The sequence below is a fragment of the Nicotiana attenuata genome, chromosome 7 (genome assembly GCF_001879085.1).
Source record: "Nicotiana attenuata strain UT chromosome 7, NIATTr2, whole genome shotgun sequence".
Taxonomy (NCBI): Eukaryota; Viridiplantae; Streptophyta; class Magnoliopsida; order Solanales; family Solanaceae; genus Nicotiana; species Nicotiana attenuata.
In genome coordinates this window covers 7,501,901-7,523,490 of record NC_031995.1, presented here as the reverse complement: position 1 = coordinate 7,523,490, position 21,590 = coordinate 7,501,901, and the positions used below count along the sequence as shown (strand labels likewise).

General features: G+C 36.8%; 2 protein-coding genes across 4 annotated transcripts; both read right to left on the bottom strand.

Moving 5' to 3' along the window:
* On the bottom strand, positions 2,025–5,609 carry LOC109228640 (U-box domain-containing protein 4). The gene is made up of 2 exons (XM_019393801.1): positions 5,043–5,609; positions 2,025–3,207 (listed from the first exon to the last, which is right to left on the bottom strand). The coding sequence occupies exons 1-2, from the start codon at positions 5,369–5,371 to the stop codon at positions 2,382–2,384; spliced, it is 1,155 nt and encodes a 384-aa protein (XP_019249346.1). The 5' UTR covers positions 5,372–5,609; the 3' UTR covers positions 2,025–2,381.
* Positions 8,827–21,310, bottom strand: LOC109228639 (GBF-interacting protein 1-like). Of its 3 annotated transcripts, none has more exons than XM_019393798.1 (11): positions 20,944–21,310; positions 20,116–20,159; positions 19,554–19,662; positions 18,936–19,041; positions 18,285–18,691; positions 17,908–18,087; positions 14,520–14,910; positions 12,755–13,040; positions 12,219–12,380; positions 11,041–11,532; positions 8,827–9,765 (listed from the first exon to the last, which is right to left on the bottom strand). In XM_019393798.1, the coding sequence occupies exons 1-11, from the start codon at positions 21,137–21,139 to the stop codon at positions 9,475–9,477; spliced, it is 2,664 nt and encodes an 887-aa protein (XP_019249343.1). In that variant the 5' UTR covers positions 21,140–21,310; the 3' UTR covers positions 8,827–9,474. The 3 variants fall into 3 exon arrangements, with proteins under 3 accessions (XP_019249343.1, XP_019249344.1, XP_019249345.1); XM_019393799.1 differs by having other exon boundaries at positions 14,520–14,907; XM_019393800.1 differs by having other exon boundaries at positions 17,908–18,063.

Here is a 21,590-nt window from a genome sequence, read left to right as displayed (position 1 = left end):
GACGTGGACGGTCGGATATTGTAGTGTAATTAACTTATTATGATGTTAAATTAAATGCGCCCCGGAAATTTGGCCGCTTCATTAAATATAAATATTTTAATGGGGATAAATATTGTGTACAACGACAAAAAGAGAAAATGATAAAACTGGTCCCTTATACTTAGGATAAGTTTAAAGTAGTCTCTTAAATATCTTTCAAGTAGTTATGGTCCTTAAAATTTGTCAAAAATGAGCATTTTTGGTCGCTTTCAAATATTTAACAAACTTTACATGTTAGATTTAATGAGAATTATGGGAAAGGAAAATATTTAAATAAAAATCACATTTGTAGGTGTAATTTGGTCTATTTTGTGTCTACTTCTTTTAATTTATTTATATGTCTGCAGTAGTTTTTTATGTTATAATTTTTAGAATTTGACGGGACTTTTTTGAGCTTGCGATTAATTCTTTTTCTCGCAATTTCAATTAACAAACAAAGTTTGTTAAATATTTGATGAATGCCAAAATTTCCTATTTTTGACAAATTTAAAGGATTAAAACTGCTCAAAAGATTTTAAGTGACTACATTGAGTTCACCTCAAACCCAAGGGACTATTTTTGTCATTTGCCCCGGACAAAAACATCGATGGTCGAGATGTGATTAGCGAATAGAATGAGAGCCCTAAATCATGGCACAAATTAGCGTAATGCGTGTTTCGAAATTTGTAGTGTGACCCCCGAGCCTTTTCCTAATTAATCAATTTGTCCTCTGCCTTGAAATAGTTTTGTAAATATTGGGGAGAAATTCAAAAATAGCCAGATTTACAAGTGGTAATTCAAAATTAGCCACAGTTTCAAAAGTAATCGAAATTTAGTCACTTTTCATGTAAAGATAAATCTGAACAAAAATACTGTTCAAAATCCGGAAAAATACTCCGGTATAATATACTGGAATTCCAGTATAATATACTGGAAGTCCAATATATTATACTGGAACTTTCCGCGTGTTGGAGTTCCAGTATAATAGGCTGGAAGTTCATACACAGGTGCACCAATCTCCAGTATATTATGCTGGAACTTTCCGTGTTACAGCAAAATAGTGGCTATTTTTCAATGACTTTGCAAACGCTTGCTATTTTTGAATGACCAGTCCGAAAACTGGCTAGCCCGTAAAAAGAGAACCAAACGGTCCCGAGACGAGAGCAATATTTTGAATGACCAGTCCGAAAACTGGATAGCCCGTGCTATTTTTACTAAATATTGCTCTCGTCTCGGGACCGTTTGGTTCTCTTTTTAATTATATTGGGTTTTTTTTGTTCAAAGTTCTTTCTTTCTTTTAAGGTCAAATACATCGGTGACCTTTTCAAATTGGGCACCATATTTCATTTATAGACAACTTATGCTCCAATTTATTGAACACTTTATGTTTTCAAAATTATGTTTATTGATCAATTTCATGTTTATATAAGTCAATGTGTTAAGTTTAAATGCAATTGACGTGACAACGAAACAAATATAACGGTGTGACTGAATTTCTACCTCTATGTTCGTTACGAATGAGGAACTAAGAGAAATTAACAGAAGGATTAATTCCACCTTTTATACACAAACATTAGAAAAATGATAATGCTAGTCACGTGATGATTGGTTATAAATGGTTCTTGAAAAGGAAATAACCTATTTTTGTAGTTTCTTCTAGGTCTTTTGCATATGTCGACTATGTATATGTATTCTTTTGTTTGGCTTCTTTTCATTTTTGTTTATTCCTATTTGTCTTAAAATAGATTCAGACAATTATTGATCTTTAAAAAATTCTTTATTAAAAAGTACTTTATCTAATGTCAAACGCATGAAGTTGTAAAATAAAAAAAGGGACAGCTCGGTGCACGAAGCAACCCGTGTTCAGCAGGGTTCGGTGAGAACCGCGCCCTAAGAGGATGTGATGCAGGCAGTCTACCCTAACCCAAGCATCAGTGGCGAAGTAAAAAAAAAAAAAAAAAAGAGGCAGTAATGTACAACTAGGTGCAAACTTTACAAATGAGTGATTAAGTTAAGAGATGTACAATGCTCATTAAGGTTAATAAAATGAGTGTTACCAACAGCATGTACTATCTACTAGCTAGCTATATGGTCTATGCAACTCCACATCTTTGCACATAAAAACAGGCAGAGGAAGAATAGCTAAATATAGTCCATTTACATAACTGCTTTTCCTAATCTCTATACAGGTTTATGGTAAGCTTGAAACAATCTAAGTATTCATACAGACGGCATCTTTGAGGGTCTATCAGAAACCACCTCTCTACCTTCACAAGGTAGGGATAACGTCTGCGTACACACTACCTTCTCCAGACCCCACCTGTGGGATTACACTGGATTTTTTGTTGTTGTTGTCGTCGTCGTCATACAGACTGCACCTTTGAAGGGGTACAAGATGAAGCTCTTAACTGTAAACGACTCATGCTCAGCTCCATACTTCTATGAACCATGTCTTGTAACAATCTCTTGGCTGTTTCAGCGGCTTTATCATTTCCATTAACTTGTGCTGCAAAGTCGTATACGATTCTCTCCAACATGGAGGACGAGAACTTGTTTTCAGGAGGAGAGTCCCGAAGCAAGTCCAAAAGTGTTCTCGCTCTTTCCTGAGCTTGAGGTGTGCCCTCTGCAGTTAGCCGTAAAAGGCCTGGAATAGCGCCTTCTTTGAGGATCAGCTCCCTGTATTTGTCTCGGCTGCTTTGACATAATGACAGCAAAGCCCCAACTGCATGTTCTGTGCTGACGAGTGACCCATCTTCAACAGTCTCAACTAGAGTCAGTATTCCATTATGTGCATTTGTGATTGCATCTCTTCCTTCCTCAGAATTAGAGAGGATTTCCAATAGGGCTGTGGTTTTCTCGGCAAACTTGGAATACTTCTTGCAGTCTTTGAGGAGATTCATTAGCGGAAAAACTGCTCTAGCATCAAGAACCAACTTGGGATCTTCTTTGGTTGTGGAGAGATTGTGGAGGGCTGTTACGGCGTCAACTCTTCCTTGAACAGTTCCTGAACTCAGGATCTGCACAAGAAGAGGTCCAACTCCAGATGCAGCTATTGTCGGTTTGTTGGTTGCAGCAGCTGATAGTGTCAAAATAGCAGCAGTTGCTAGCTCTTTCAAATTGCCATTTTGGAACTTGAGGAGCTCCACAAGAGGCGGGATGGCACCACATGTAACTATCCGTATTTTGTTTCTGGTAAATTTGGAAAGGAATATAAGGAGATAAGTTGATTATCCTTGAATCAAGTGAGTAATACAAACAGGGGAAAAGCAAAACGAACAATGATGATATATATCCAAGGATAACGAGGGAGCTGTTAAACAAACCTACAGAAAGGTTAGGAAGGGAGAGAGAAGTTGGAGATTCTCTTCATATGCTTTACCTAAAGAGGGTATCGTTGACATTAGCATCATGAAACACATTCATTTTTCTTCTTTCCGTAAAACCACAAAAGAAAAGGGGGAAGAAGATGTCTTCTGCCTTGACCAAAAGTAAGATATTACAAAAAAGGATGATAGTTTTCAGTGAGATACAAAAAGTTGCAGAAGCTTACTACCATAGCAATCAGCTAAAAGATCCTGATCGTATTCTACCTTCCAAAATTTTAACCAGAACACAGTTTATGAATCCCATGAAATTGTAGTCATTGCACATTAAATGGAAAACTTTTTCTTTTGACCGCAAAAGCGGCATTGATTGATGAGCACAAGTTTAGCTTTGAATACTCTCCTACTCCAAAATCCTTTCTGCTGCCTCACCCAGAAAAAGAAAGATAAAAGACTATTCAATCATTAGATAGGTTTTACGCAGCTGGTGGCCGTCCAGCAGAAATTGGAGACAAAAGCAAAGATTCATTTGGGCCACACTCCAATTACACCTTTTAAAACATGAGAAGATGCAACACTAAAATGCTTCTAAAGATAAAACCTCAATTAGCCAATGGTTAATGTGTATCTCATTTTGAGGGAAATGGAACATCCTTTTTGGCTCAACAGTCGGTAGTCTTTCCCATATCATCTTTATTCATATGAGTATTAGAGTCGCATGGCAGCCCAGTTCATATACAAAGAACTCCACGCCTCCATCTCAGTCTACGCTAACTCTTTTTCCCTATTTTGCAAGGAGTCTAAATTGATGATGTTATCATGACATCTAGGTAACAATAACTCATAACAAAGAAAAAGTCATACATAACATAAATTTTCAGCAAAAAACTCGGTGGTTCTCTGACAATTAATATAGCAACGTTCATGGTTTCGAGTAGCTCTTTCTTTTTAGGGCTGATATCTACTGGCGACCTCTATGGCTGGTTGCTATTTTTCTTTTAATAACAGTGGTACCCGGTGCGCGCGCCTCGACTAAATCCACCGAGTACCTGCTACCTCCCCCAGTACATGCACCAGGTACCTCTATGGCTGGTCGCTATACTTGTTCGGCTTCTTGTATAAAATTTCCAACACATCACACCAAATGTTTAATCATGCTTCCTACAATTACAATGTTAGTTTGTCAAAGTGGAATTTATATGACTTTACTTTCCATTTTTAATAACCGAGAAATCCTCGAGGCCAATGGAGCATGATACGAAATTCAGTGGATAAGGGGTCCGCCCCTCTACCCTTCTCCACTTAAATATAAGGCTTTTTGTCTGCAACAAAGTTCGAACCAATAACGTGCGCCTAACTCACACATCAAAGGTTGCGCTCTTGCCATTAAAGCCACCACTTTCATCCTTTAGCTTCTTGTTAAATCAAATTTGAGGGCAGCCAAACTGCCAATAGCACCTTTTCCTTCTCATTTCTACAGTAACAAATGTTTCCAGACTCAACATCCAAAATTTTCAATTTTACCGGGGAAAGTACAATCTTCCCTATCTAAATCATCACAAGAAATTACTGTTCTCAAACTAACTCATAAAATCTTGAACAAACTTCAATTCACATAACAAATATCCACACACATGTAATTATTTCTCAACAGAGGTTAAAAAAAAAGAAGCTAAAAGTGGAAGATTTAACAATACGAACCGTTCATTACGGGAGGCAAGATTGAGGAGGGCTAATAAAGCAGCTTCACGAGCTAGAAGAGAAGAAGAAGAAAGCTGAAGCATATCAACCAACGGCGGAATAACGCCGGCGGCAGCAAACCGGGAACGAGTCTTGCCGGAAGACGATGACCTCCTCACTAGTTTCCTAATTTCCTTAGCTGCCTCAATCTTTTCCTTTTCTTCCACTTCACCCCTCAATTTCTCTGCAATTTCTTCTATTATATTCTTGCTTTTTTTGTTCTTTTTTATCTCTTCTTCTTCATTTTCAAGATTGCATTTTTCTTCCATTAATGGCTCCTCTCTTACCATTTTCAGATACCCTTTTGAGCTCTCTTTTAAAGGGTATGTTCAGAATTTTACAAACAGATGATGTGATTTTGTTGATTTTCTTACAGGTGAAGATCTTTCAGGATTCAACTGTTGTACTTTTGCTTTTGGAGGTTGTACGTACCGTGACTCCAGGAAAAAAGGCTCTTTGTATTGTCATTTTCATACTTTGCTCTTTTTGGAGTTTGCATAGTCTCTTACGTATTCTATAGTAATTTACATTCACCCCCCTAAAGTTTAAACAAATATAGAATACTACCCTTTACTTAGGAAGTAACGCCCCATCTAACCCAAATTTTGCTTGGTAGCAGGCAAGTTTAAATAAATAAAATGTTTTTAGATTTAGGATAATCTTAGCGTTCTATGCATTATATATAGGGTTTGTATAGATTGAGATCATGTAATTCACGTAGTCCAATTTCAGATAACCACGATATTGTCATCAAATTTAGCTCAATAATGCATATATTAATATACAATATCCTCTTGACATGAAAATGATTCATCTATGAAAAAATAATAAATTTATAAAGAGTTTAACTTTGGTGGTATAAAAATTAATTATTTAAAATATAACTATAGGTTAATTATACATAATAAGTGGAAGTGTGGAATTAATAACCTAAAAATTAAGATTAATGTTATTCTATAACTCGTTAAATTGTACTAATAGTATGAATATGTCATTACATTAATAGTGAATACAGTTAAATTCAATGATGAAAACTCAAGTTGTCCACGCCATTTTTATGAATTCGGGCGACCGGCTCCGAATCGCTTACAATTTTGCCGACTCATCAAAAAAGGCATAGGGAACAATAGTCATCGTTTTGCTATGATCGTTCCTCATTCTTGGCGTTTTAGGATCATGAAATTTCGCATTATTCCCAGATTTTCGTGTGTTATAGCTCACGTCATCTCCTTGAAGTGGCCCTATTCTGAATTAAATAACTATCCTAATTTCCACCTAGCAAATTCAAAAACATTAATCAACTATTATAATTTATTTTTTAACAAGAGTCTAATTTAGGGGCGTGTGGTGTGATTGATTAGTATGAATTATTAATTGATTGATAGGGAGACGTGTAAAATGAAGTTAATACATTTGGAACATTTGGACGAAAGAAATTAGAGGAAAGTTGCTTCAAGTATACAAACAGCACGTGGAGAAGCTAGAAATTTACTCAAGGGTGTTCAATTTAAAAGAAGTGGAAAAAATTTCCGATAAAAGGTATTCAATGTGTTATATACCTCTAAAACGTAATATTTTACCTATGTATACACTGCAATTTTTCAACGAAGGGTGATCAGTTGACCACCCCTATCACCATGTAGCGAACTGACCACCCTTATCACCATGTGGCTTCGCCATTGGTGGCCAAAAGGAACACATTAATGTGTCGATCATTATTAGGAAATAAATTATTCTTAATTTACTTCCTTTGTGATGGATGTATTCTTGATTGAGACAATAGAACGAGAAAATGTCTTTTTCAATTACTTGATTGGGATGAAATTATTAGGGAGAGTACATAAAATGACAAGAAAAGTAGTCTGCAAACCAAAGTCCTAGCAAGTATGTGGTTGGATTTCATTGTAGACTCCTTATATTAATATTTCAACCTTAACAGTCACTTTAATGAGTTAAATTTTCGACGGATAATTTTCAGCCACATATATTAGATTAAATTAATTAAAGTTGTTTGTCAAAATTATAATGAAAAAAGTTCAATAATCATATGCGAATTTAACCCCATAGAATAAAGGGAATTATGATATTTGGTTCAGGCCGTGGAAACAAGCTCTTGCAGAAATACAGGGTAAGCTACATACAATAGACTCTGTGATCTGACCTTTTCCCGGACCTCGTGCATAGCGGAAGTTTAGTGCACCGAGTTGCCGTTTATGATATTTGGTACAAATATGCGACTTTGGACAACTAAATATGTTGGTAAATGGTTTGGTTACCTACCAATCGTACATAGTTTATATATTAATTTGGTCAGTTTCAAAGAATTGAGAACCAGTTTTTAACTCGAAAAAACCCCTCCACTCTCTCCCACAAAGGAAAAAGTGTAAAAAAGAAATTTGACTTCACAGAAATTTGCACTTGTTTTTTTTTTCTCTGGTGTGTGCGCGCGCCAGTCAACAATTAACCATAGTAAATAATCGTAATATGGTACTTCCTCCGTTCACTTTTACTTGTCCGCTTTGAATTTTACAATATATAAAATGCATAATTTACATGATACCCATATTAATTGGTGTATAGTCTTAATGGATTTGGAAAATAATTTGGAATGAGTAATTAATGATAAGGGCAAAACGGAAAAAAAATGATTTTTCTCTTGATATGCGAAAAGTGACAAATAAAAATAAAAATTTATTTTTAGAAAACTTAACAACTAATAGATTGGTGCTTGTACTTTTGAATTTCCTATGTCCAATGGACACAAGTAGTTTGGAAGATATGTTTGTATTTTGAGATTCTCCTACAAAATGTAGGTGAATGTAATTATGAATGCACTATTCTTAGGACGAGTCCTGCAATTTGGAGTGCACTCATATTCTTAACATTAGTCCTAGAATTTGGCTCCTTGAATTCCATACTTTGTTGCCTTGCAATTGTTTGGATGTCAAGTATGTCAACTTTCATTGCAAATACTTTGCACCCAATGGACTCGTTTGGTACAAGATAAGGGATAATTTATCCCAGAATTAAATTTGAGATGAATTTATCCCATATTTGGTTAACATAAAATCGTGATACTCCCTCCGGTTCACAATAAGTGTCCAATTTACTTGTAGCACGTCCATTAAGTAAATACTAAATTCTATACAAAAATACCTACTATGACTAAACTACCCCTAATTAAATATTTAATGTGAGGAATAAGAAAACTTTTTAGGAATATGTACATGGGGGTTATTTTGTAAAAACAAATTGAATTCTTTCTTGATTATATAACTGGACACTTATTTTGAACCAAAATGAAAAAGTAAATTGAACACTTATTGTGAACCGAAGGGAGTATAACTAATCTCGAGATTAATTATCCCGGGATTGTAGTGTTTTTTATCCTTTTTTTTTTTTTTAGGGGGGGGGGGGGGGGGGTAGGGTTTAACGTAATCCCGGATAACTTGTTTTCCAACCAAACAGACCGAAACAGTTTAATTTTTCCCTGACCAGAATTAGGACAAGCTCATGCTTTGTGGATGTCATTTAATCTGGCATCTCTTCTTCAAATCTAATCTTTCATCATTTTCAATAACTTACTGCAGCTCATTTACATGGTAATCAAACCTGTAACTAAAAATAAAACCAACACAAAAAAAACACAGCAAAGAAGAAGCATATCAGATTTTTCTCCAATCCCTTCTGGAAAATTTAGCACTGCAATATCTAGAGCATCCCCAGAGTCCCAAGAAATGGAAAGAGATGAGAAATTTCAAGATTAGAGAATTCTTGCTGTGAATTGCAAGCATGACCACCAATATTCTCAAAATTTCAACACCACAACAAGAGATTTTCAAGTTGTATCAATTTGCTCCCACAATATACCACCAATAATGCCGCAATTCGCTTTGCACCAACCACCAATTACAACAGTCCCATAAAGTTAAAATCAACTTTACAGGTACAAAGATAAGCGCGAAAGCAAGATGTATGAAAAAGAAAAACCCCTAGAAACCTCATTGCTTTCAACAGTCCTAAAATCCTACAAAAAGAAGAAATATATAGGGAAGAAAAAGTTTTAACTCTCACGGTTATGCTAATAATGCTGAAAAACTATTGAAGGCTATCAAGTTTTAACAGAAACCATTTCGCATATATCTGCCTCAACCAAAAATCTGTCGCTATCAGTTACAGGAGGATTCACCATTTAAATCCTCAGTTCCAAGCAAGAAGAGATACCTTGGTGAAGTTCTTTGATTGGCACCCTTCTAAAAATTTACAGTCAGCCTGCACACTTCTTTCCAACATTTGGTGGAACCATTCCTCCAAAACATGTTGCATCTCTAAAAACTCCAATGACGATTTTCATTCCTTGTTTTTATGGTTTGCAAAAGAAAGGAACAACTCATCAGTAGCTACTTGGCCAGTTAATCTGTGAATGCTGAGGCCGCTGATAGACATTGGCTGTTGGTCCTACCATATCAACTGGACCGGCCATAGTTTGAGACTGCTGCATAAGTGGGTGAACAGTTGATGCTGTAACTGGTTGTGCTGGGTGATAAACACCAGCAAAGTTTCCGTGTCCAGGTTGATTGGGTGTTAGAGCCACTTGACCCTGAGGATGATTATAAAAGGAACTTGCTTGCAAGCTAGATAAATCTCGATTGTGCGCATTAATCCACACACCTGAGCTTTCACTCTGCAAAAAAAGAGATGTTGCATCTAAATCACATTCCTTCAAACATATAGACAGAGATGATAAACATTTTTTCTATAAAGTGATGAAAGGAAGGAAATCAATTGGCCCAGGTCAGGGTCATGGTACCCCTGTACAATGCTATTTCACAAACTTAGATACCTTCAGGGGAAGAGGACATCGTGTCATGGTACAAGATATTTAATCACAGAGAAGGAAACTTAAGCATGACTCTTACCAACCACTACACCAAGTTATTTCTGGAGCCAACCAAGTTAATAAGGCAAAAGAAGAAAAGCTCAACAATAAATTACATTTAGAGACGTCAATGAGGAATGCTCCTCAAAAAAATTACATTTAGATATTGAAACTGTAAAATCTGTTTCAGAAATACGGATTTCTTCCCTCAACCAGATTGCAGAGAAGTACCAGTGTTCAATTAAACAGCTTACAAGCATCACTAATACGATGTTGCCCTACGCAAAATTAGTCTCTACAACAAACACAAGGAATTTGTAAGTACCTCAAACGGAATGACGTAATGAATTTCTGCTTTTCTTTTAAAAATGTTCATCCAATTTTTAAAACCAAATCCTTGATAATGTAGCTAATATGTCAAATTTTGAAACCAAAGTACAAACAAGCAATCAGTTCGTGACAAATCATCGCTGTTCAGCAGTTAGCTCTCCACTAAAATCACAGTAAAGCACACGCACTACTGGAAAAAGAAATGGTCAGGAACCAATTTAAAATCCATAGTGCAGCTTTCCCTGCGAAAGATGCAAAAATTCATGAAGTACTGCAACTGCCCATATGGCTCCTCAGATTAGCAGATTGCCGCAGGGCAACAGCGGGTTTATTTTGTAATCTTGTAAAGTGACTTTTAAAAAATAGATTGCCTATTTAAGTTCTTGAAAAACCCGCGTACACATGCCGCCAACTTCCACAAGCCAACATCTAATCCCTCAATTAGCATACACTTTGCTAGGAGTCCAACTGATAACACTTAAATTATAATATAGTATCATGGATATATTATAGTTACAGATGAAACTAAGATCAAATTCAATTTGACAAATTGATGTACTCCAATTAGAATTAGACTTCATCAGTTTTTGGCTTCAACTCTTACCAGCCCTTGTCACTACAGCTCAAAGCATTTCAGACACTAAATATGCACAGTTTTCACTATTTTCAGCAATAAAGATGCACATATTCTCAGGAAATGATTCGATGGGCATAAAGGCCAAAATTGCTAAGAACAATATATAGACCAACCTGTTGTCCACTAACATAGACGTTACTATCCTGGAACTGAGACGCAGAAAGATCCTCATTGGGAGCAGGATTTCCAGTTGTTGTAGCTGAACTAGGGTTATAGTTGACAGGAGAGGATCCATATGGCGCATATGTGCCAGGCACTCCAATGTGAGCTGAATTTCCCACATTAGCTCCTGGTCTATATTGCGAAAGCGAGTATCTGGCAGCAGCTGATGGTGGAGGTGGATATACACCGCCAGCCTGAGGTTGCTGGGAAAAGGCACCATTGCTTAATAATTGATGGATGGCTGTTGGTGGAACATAAAGCGGCGAAAAGTAGTGACCATATGGAATATAATTCGGATGATAATGGGGCAGATGCATCCCTGCAGCCTGCCGAAATACAGGGACAGGTTGCTGTGGTACAGCTATTGAACTCTGCATAAGCCCAGCAGCTTGAGTCACAAGTGGCGTCGGAGCGGCAGTAGATAAAGCAAGAGTGTTCCCTCCCTGAAGTACAATCAAATAAATATATAGACGCACAATCTTAGTTGTGGGTCAACTAAATTAAAGCATCATAGCAACGTGATATCCCAAAACTAAACACTTGTTGCCTGCAAATTATTTATAAAGCATAAGCGGTATACTTTCCAATAGAACTACTTGAATATCACCATAAGAAGTTAAATCGAGATTTATCTATCGCAAAGGACAGGAAGGCATCCAAGCAAATGACTTTAGTGTATATTGAGAAGTAGTTGAACATATTTACTCTTTACTCAGCAGCACAATGAGCTAGGAGAACTCAAACAATATTAAGGGAAGCATGTTCTAGTGAAAGGAAATTTTGGTTAGCTGACAATTTAAACAGCACTGACATGTGATTTATTAATATCTCTAATCTCTTCTCTGGTTTATCCAGAAAGAATTTGCCTGAATATGATTCACTTCCGTTGCTACACTTCAGATTGTAGAGAATTGACTTCTGTGTTCATTTAATAAAGCTAAAAATCAACCAGGCACTAATTGTGACTCAAGTATACAGGGAAAAAGAGAGCTTTTCTAGATCTTTAGCCAAGCACCAGTACCCTAACCCTTAGCACACACTTTTCTTCCCTTCTCCTTCTGCTTATCTTTTTCCCCACAAAATTAGACACAAAAATATAAGCCTTAAATCAGTTAAGATGGATGCCAACCTCTTGAGAAGATTGAGAAGTTTGTGGAGGCACAACAGCAACACCGCCATTGTACTGGGTAGAAACACCCGCTGAATGAAAGGGTGAAATGCGGCCATCAGTGTCAGCACTCGAACGGTAGAAATGAGCATAGTAGTTTGTTGGGTCAATGGGTTGCTGAACCTGAACAAATGGATAGCTGTAACAGTTCTGGAGTATAATAAGTAAATTTTCCTAGCTTAACCACACAAATGCTTAAAAGTATATTGATTATCATTGAAATGTTTTAAATATTTTTCGGAGAAGTAATTGTTGTTAAATAGTTCTACAGCCATCAATAAGAAACAGACACAACCAAATAGCACGTGAATATCCTAGGTCCCTGCTACTCAAAGTTGAGGTAAAGCCAGTAGACATTGAGATTCGGTATTCAATCAAACTGCTGCGATGTTTAAAGCACCCGTTTGAAAATTCATTATACTAATAACAATTTGAAGCTTCAGAAAGTATTTTAATGACAAAATAGGTATACAAAAATCCAGAGAACGAAAACCTACAAGGAAATTGGGAAGACGAGAAACATCTCGAGGTTGAGATTCAGAGCTTTCAAAGGGCGCGAGCTGATTGCCTAACACTGGAGGCACAAAGCCAAAATTATAGTTGGGCGATGTATGAACAACTGAATATTGTTGGCCCGCCTGCAGAGTCTCTGGCTTTGATTCACTGCACTCCGGAGCAGAGGATGAGATATCATCTCCTTTGGCAGAGAAACTCTCCTGTCCATGTGAAGGTGGAGGCTGATCAGAATAATCAGTGTCCTCTACAGCTGTTGATGCATGATTACTGCATACGCTCATACAAAAGAAAAATGTCAGGTGTGAAAAGCTAGAAATGGAGGTGCAATTATAATCATCATCAGCATTCAGTTTTGATTTGGAAAGAAAAGATTCCACCAAGTCCAGAATTAAAAAACTAAGAGGCAAACATGCTCATTCACACCAAAAAACTGAAAAAACGGGGGAACTTTCATAGCTACAACAAGACCCGCTCCCCCCCCCCCAAAACCCCCCACCCGAAAAAAATATTTCACACAAACTATTAGATCTCTATGTCCACAACGATCTTTTCTAGGAGAATAGAGCCAGAAAAGAAGAAAACAACTTAAGTGCAAAAAAATAATTAACTAAGCAGGTGGATTATAAGGTTGAAGATTGAGCACTTGAACTAAAAGACTAAAGCTCATGTCACTTAACACTTTAGGGCACTGAATTTTAGGTAATCAAGTTAAGTCTAAATTACTCCCTTTATCCAATTAAAGTGTCCTAGTTTGACTATACACTGTTCTAAGTTGAAGCTTGAAACTTTTGCATTTAAATACAAGTAGGCTGAAAAAAGAAAAAAAGAAAAATATATATAATATATAAGTAGGCTGTGGTCGGAGCTTTGGCCCAATGGTAAGAGTGCAGGCACGTCACGGGTACAAAACCCGCCAACAGAGAAAAGCCTTGTACTTACGAGGAGGGTAGAGGGGTGAGCCCATATCCACCAACTTTCGAACTTGCGCTACGGCCTTTGGGATATGTGTGTGTGTGTGTGCGTGCGCGCGCGCGTGTGTGTGTATAAAAAGGTCCAAAATGGAGAAAAGAATAAACTTATGAAGAAACTTACTAACTTTCTTTAGGGAAAAAAAGGGTCCAGCAATACCTTAATTCTTTTTAAGTGGACCCAAAGTAGGGACAACCTGGCACAAGTCAGAGTAGGAAATAGTTAAACTATCACACTGGAGTGGGACAAGGGGAGTAGAGGAGGAATCTGAATCATCTATCGATAGCACGTTTTAAGTTAATCCTTTAAGATTACTGTTGAAACCGGAATTGTGAAACCAACAGCCTTCCTACAGATTCAATAATAGTTACTTTTTCTTGGTTGATAAGTACAGATATACTAGTAACTACTGCACAAGAACTTGTCCCATGAGGTCATCATATACAATTCTAGCTTATGATTTATGGCGTCCCTTCCATTTATAAATGCACCAACCAAACAAAGAACACATTTCCCTTATTCACTCCATAAATGAACAATATAAAGAGAACACTACATATATCCGCCAAGGGGATGTACATTTCCCTATCTGTCAGCCAGTGAGACCATATGTCAAGAACAAAGGAAAGGGATATGATGAGAAGCCAGCAAGCAGGAGATCCCTAACTCTAATCATCTGCATTATATTTCCCGCTTAAAGATGATTAAGCTAATGATAACTAAAAGCTTCCTAAGTAATAGGACAAGAGAGGGGAGCAGAGAGAGAGAGACAGAAACCTTGGAGGTTGTTCACTTGCAGCTTCTTCAACGCACTCAGAATCTTCAGGAATTGGTGGACTTCCTACATGCTCGGGAGCATTGTTTGTGCTTGTAACCAAACTAAAGCTAGTGTCGAAACTTCCAAAACAGAATCCAAGTTTTTCAACCTCAGGTACGTGAAGGTGGTTAGGGATAATTACATGCTCAACATCTGAAATGTGTGATTCCACTAACTTTTTCTGCAGATCTGCAGTATCTTCTTTTGTTTCAGGAACAACAGCAGGAGGCTGCAATAGTGTATTGACTTCAACAGAGACCGTAGAAACAGCAGACGGAGCAGCTGCAAGAGCAGACCCCTGAGCTAGATTATTGCTTACAGGCTTTGGCTTCCATTCCTTACAAGGACCTGCTGTAGAAAAACATAGAGAATGACAACACTAAGGTTCAAAATTGGAACAAACACACAAAAGAAACAAAAACTATACTGATCCAAGCAAAAGGACAATTATCTACACAGAGATCAATACCTTTACCAGTGTTATTAAATGCGAAAAGCACAAAAAAAGCTCTAAGTACCATTGGAGCTTTAAGCGCAAAGCGGAAATAAAGCGTGGGCTTTAATGAAGAAAGCCGCAAATGGAAAAAAAATACAAATATGTATGTGTAGTCCAAGACAAATAATTATAAGCATGAATAACAAATATATGGGCAAAGAAATTGAAAGAAAAATAACGATAATGTGACAGTGAAGTGCCTGCTAAGCGAAGCGAAGCACTCAACATGTTTAGCGCCTCACTTCAGGGCTTATGTGTGCTTTAAGTGCACCACTGACCTTTACAAGGCAATATCCAGTAAAATTTACTTATGCCAGGGACCAGATAACTAGCAACGAGCCAACATTCTATTTCGAAAACGTGAACATTTCTGTGCACTTAAAGATTTTTGGTGAATCAAAACATTTTGATTTTTGGAAAGTCAAGCTTGAGGCCTTGAGCTAAGTTCCAGCTCAAACTATCTTTTTTATTTGTGAACTGTTCTAAAAATAGTTAATGTACATTTTAGGGGGGGAAATTAAGAATGTACATTATGATATAGACTCGGCAACTAGAGCTGCCCCCCTCCCTCCAATGTGCAATGGAGGTCACCAACCTAGGACGGGCCTTATTGACCACCCACTGAGCCCATCTATATACGTATATGTATATTAAGAATATAAATCGAGTAATATAGAAATATAAAGTTAAAACGACAACTGGAAAAAATAGTGCTTTCATTATGAAGTCACAATGTATTTGAAAGTATCCAGAAAGATGCATATTGTTGGATGTCTTATATCAACACACTATATTTTATGATACACATAATAATATGAAGTATACATAAGGAGAAAACCTTCATGAAAACATTACATTTTATGATACACATAATAATATATTTTTAACAAACATAAGCAAACAAAACTCAATTTTCCACTAGCAACTTGTTTACTCTATGTTGATCTCAATTTCGGCTCATATGACCAAATCAATGAGAATTTATTTGGTTAATCTATGTAAAAGCTTCTTTTCATTCTCGTTGTTGCATGAAAAGCATATTTTTTATGTTTCTTATGACAAGAAAATTGAAGACATAATAATATATTTTTAACAAACATAAGCAAACAAAACTCAATTTTCCACTAGCAACTTGTTTACTCTATGTTGATCTCAATTTCGGCTCATATGACCAAATCAATGAGAATTTATTTGGTTAATCTATGTAAAAGCTTCTTTTCATTCTCGTTGTTGCATGAAAAGCATATTTTTTATGTTTCTTATGACAAGAAAATTGAAGATATATCTTCATTAATATTCCAGAAGCATGTACTCTCTATTCCCTGTTGTGGCATGTAAAAGCTTCTTTTCATTTCACAAAAGCGTCCAAGCCAAAATGCCACACTCATTCTTCTTTTTTTCTTTGGATAATCATGATGTCTGGGCCAGCTTGCGCGCAGCTCGACTAATTTCACAGAGTACCTGCTACCTCTCACCAGCACAGATACCGGGTGACTTTATCTACTAAGGCTTGGATAGTTGGGAAGACATTACCTAATATTTTTTTTGCCTCTATTGGGATTTAAACCTGAGAACTCATTGTTCTCAACCCACTTTATTGACCAATAGGTCACACCCTTGGATGCTGCTCCACTCATTTTTCTTCAAAGTTCTTCGTAATATATGTTGTTTTAACAATGTACGATCTTACCCACAAGCAAATGTTCTTGTGGGAAATGGTTGTTATGTTTCTTGATAAATTGCATTACGGTATTAATAAATAAGGCAGCCTGGTGCACAAAGCATCTCAGTTTAGGCAGGGTCCATGGAAGGACCGCACCCCAAGGGGTGTGATGTATGCAACCTATCCTAACACAAGCATTAGTGGCTGCTTCCATGACTCGAACCCGTACTTATAGGTCACACGGAGACAACTTTACCATTGCTCCAAGTTCCCCTTCCCCCCCCCCCCCCTTTTAAATTGCATTGCGGTATCAAATAAAATGTTCCTGTGGGAGATGGCAGGAACTGGATAACATCTTTATATTCATTCTCTCATCTATTGATGAAAAAATATTAATTCTCGCCACCATACTAGGACTTTGCAGATTAATTCATTTGTTTTTGCAACAGCAAGGTAGTACTAGTACTCCCCTGAACATTTAAATGTCTATTTCACTTAATTGATTTAAAAGAAAATTACATAATATACTCTAACCCAAACATTTAAATTTTGAAACTTCGTAGTTATGACACCGATAACTAACCAACAACAACAACAACAACATACCCAGTATTATCCCACACCGTGGGCTATAACTAACCGACAAATTTTTATTTATATTTTGGGTTGGGCAGTCTGCTTTACGGCTTTTACCAATACCAGGAGATATGGTGCATGTGAATAGATATAGGTCTTGAAGATTTCTAGTTTTTTGTTATATGAAAGAAGATTTCTAGTATTTTTTTTTTAAGAAAGAAGATTTTTAGCATTCTCCTCTATTCTAATACACCATACCATTTGATCGCTGCAAATTTCACATAATTTAAAGTTATTCCTAAAGCTGAAACCTAGGTGTAATAGCAGAATTTGTTCTGGGTAGATGGATCAACAAAAGAACCGGTTCCTCTTCGTTTTCTTGATTAGGCTCTTCGTCTGAAAGTTACTTGAATTATAATTCAACCTTCCCTTACCCAAGTACAAAGGTAGAAGAACATTATGCAGGTAATTATGAGGTAAAAACCAAGAACTTCAATTATCAAATTAAGCAGCAATAGTAACATAACACTAACAAAATCAATTTGGTAAATCTTTTGAGAAGCTGGAGCATTAAAAGCAATATTCTAACATAGATCACACTAAATTACTATACCTTTTTGTGGACCAATTGTTTGTGATCGATTGTTGTAATTAGATGAAGGCCTACTAACGGAAGAACCACCATGGATTGAAGAAGCAGTTTGCGAGAACTCTTGAAGTTGATTTTTTCCAGGCCCCTGAAATTTGCTTGGCATCTTCACTTGTACATCTGCGCTTCCAGTATCAGACTTTGCTACTCAGATGTGAGGGGAAAGAAATATATAAGCGTCAACGCATATAACAAGTCCGTCAATATAAAAAAAATAAAAGAAAAAATAAAATATAATTATACTAATCATAACAACTATTCTATCAAATAATAACAGGTTTCATATTATAATTTTTCTGAGAAGGGACAGTTTCACATTATTAAGTCTTCAAAGCATTTACCAGTAGTCTTTTTACTCCCATTGGAGTTTGAAGAAGCATGTTCAACTGGAGAATGCTGGCTCCCAACTTCCCTTCTAACTGTGCCTACTACACCAGCGGGTCGTGAATCTTGAGATGGCAAGAGCACAGGATCTGAAGCTGAGAGATGAGCTCCTGATGGAGGTGGTGAAGATAGAGTTCTTGAAGAATTGACAGAGTTTGGCCTCCTCTGCCCATGAACATCCCTGTTTCCCGTAGCCACTTTTGGGATTTTGCTTGCATCCGCAGGAGTTGTCTGCACACCAGAGCCAGCACCTGCATTTGCTTCAAATTGTTTAATTCCTCTTCTTGCAGCATGAGCATTTTGTACAATGATGTCGCTCCCGGAAGCTAGACCACTAGGCCCATTAGTAGCTGCGCTTGATGAGCTGAAAAAACGTAAAGAGAATTAGGGCTTCAAAATTATGGGTGTTTGGATAAGCTTATAAGCTGGTCAAACCAGCTCATAAGCACTTGTTAACAAAATAAGACCACATAATCTAGGCAACCAAAACCTAAGAGGGCATCTTTTGTAACATGTGAAAGGTTTTACCTTGGCAGTCCAAGATTCCAAGGTAACATGCATATGAAACAATGCCTATGCAGGGAAAAATCCATAAAGATCAATACTACCTTGAAATATATTTTGCCTCAACATTAGGCACAGAAGATAAGCCGACATTCTTGTCAAGAATTTGACTGGTCACATTTTCTTTCCCATTCTTTCCAGCACCTACATCTGACAAAACATACACACGTAAGTATGAGTCTTTCCCATTCTTTCCAGCACGTACATCAGACAAAACATACACACGTATGTATGAGTCGGTAAGGAAAAAGAGGAACATAATATCAATCAAAAAGAAATACAAAGGTTCTTTCGATGAGCTAAATGGAAAGGCATCAAGACTCAAGAGTGAAATCAATTCTTTCAAAGCCTGATAGCAGTCGGAAAGCCTGAATAAGAGCTTAAAATCAGTTAAAATGTATCTGAAATAACAGGTTAAATGTGTAAACAGAGTGACAGATTGTAGATTAGACATTTCAAATCTTAGAAACCAGAGTCTTTTGTCATTCAGCAAGAAGGGACATCAGAATAGATTAAAAGGAAGTAGGTTGAGTATATTAGAAAAGATGGGCTAGTAAATTAAGATTCAGAAGAGCACAGATGTGGAACCAGGGGTCCAGGGCTCTGCAGCATTCTGAGAGACTACAACAAATGCAGGAATATTAACAAAAATTGATGTTTACCATGTGAAACATGACGAGAAGTCAAATTTCCACGACTCCCTTTGTTCCCCCTGCCCTGCGTGCCGGCTTTCCACTTTGATTCAGCAGATTCCTTGATTGAATTCTGAAGCTATTAATGCAGAAAGAGCAGGTGAAAAGGTCTATGGCAAACCAAAACACTTCCGCAGTAATGAAGTGTTAATGAGAAAACAAAGCAATTTAAGCAAGGTGCTTATACCAAATTGGATTAATCCATAAGTCCTCTGAAAAAATAAACCCATTTGACATTCATTAGGTCTTAAGAACCAACGGGTGAATGAATTCTGCTAAGATGCTAAAGCATAATGGTTTTAAATCAGGATTTTTTTATAAACAATGGCTTTAATCAGGACTACTATGTGATTTTCTTCAGCAGAACAACAAGGTAAGCTGCAACGATGATTACAGCAGCTGAACAGAAGATGGCATTTGCAAATGCTGAACAGCTACATGATTGCAACAGGTTTATGGATATGGTAATTCACTATTATTTCAATGTTATAGAGAGCGATCACAGGATATGCAACTCAGTTTCTAGTTATACCTCCTTTTTTCGATCACGCTTCCTTTTAACTTCATGGAATGTATCTGCAAACAAACCGTAAAAGAGGTTAGTAAAGAAACTTAGTTATGTCACCAACGCAAGGATACCCAGAAAGAGAGCACAAGAGGCCCTTCATGCTCCTATAATGTGAATGCCACATTTCCCTTAACAAAAAACCTGTGAATTACACATTTCTCTTAAAAGCATTAGACCAACCAACAGCCTATTCTACAATAAATCATAGCTACAAGATGTAATTTTTAACCCCAAGTCAAATGTAATCTGCTGCAAAATCTGATCTTTGCCTGCTCTACCCCCCCCCCCGTCTTACGGGGAGGGGGGAGGGTGATTGCATCTATCAGAAGTCTTCTTTTTTCAAATACCATAACAAATTAAAGGCAGCCCTTTTACACATCTGCCCAAAACTGCTTTTAAGTGCATCCTTCAGGAATACCAAACAAATTGAAAACACCAGAAAAGGAAAGTAAAAACCAAAAACGAGTAAGAAGAAAAGAAGATGAAAAACAAAGGCCAAAGGGACATGAGAAAAATAAAAAAAGAACCGACTCAATTGAGTAGGCGGCACACACATGCAAAAGACCAAAAGGAGGAAAAGTAAAATTCAAAAGAAAAAGTCACTCATAAGAACTCATTCTATCAAGTAATCAGAAGCTAGAAACAGATCACAAAACAAAGCAAACATTCACACACAGAACGCTTATAACTACATACACAAAACAACACATAGAGCTACACACATACACACACAGAAACACACATATACACATTGACATACGTATATAAAGAGGGGGGGGGGAGAGAATGGACCTTGAAAAAGGAGTTTTTGAGCAGTTTCGTTGGGATCCATAGAGCATTCTTTGAGCATTGCATATATCTCATCCTCACTATGATTTCCAGTGATCTCTTTTATATTCTGGATCGTTTTCCTCACACTGCTCGGGATTGAAACCCTAGCTCCTACTCCAACAACACCACTGTTACCACTCTTGCTGTTGCTGCTCATCTTCACCACCCCCCTTAGAACCCCACAAATATTCTTCCTCTAGTACTATATGTATATTAAATATAGATTCCTGTATATACCTAGCTATATCTCTCTCTCTATATATATGTCTCTCACTGATGTTGGGGAAGAGAGAGAGAGAGAGAGAGAGGGGAAGAGAGGGAGAAAAGAGAGTGATTGATTTTATTTTGGTGAAATATATAAAGACTTGGGGGCTGGAAGGGTTCTTGAATATTTTTTATGTTTTCTATTTTCTATTTACTACTATTTTATATTGTAAGGCTTCCTAAGAGATACTAATTAATTTTGAAATTAAATTTGAGATGAGTTTATACGTTTGATTGAGATAAAATTATAGTATAATTAATTTTGAAATTAGTTATTCCATAATTATAGTGTTATTTTTATCCCTAATTAATCTTGAGATAAATTTTTTTTTGGTTGGGGGTTG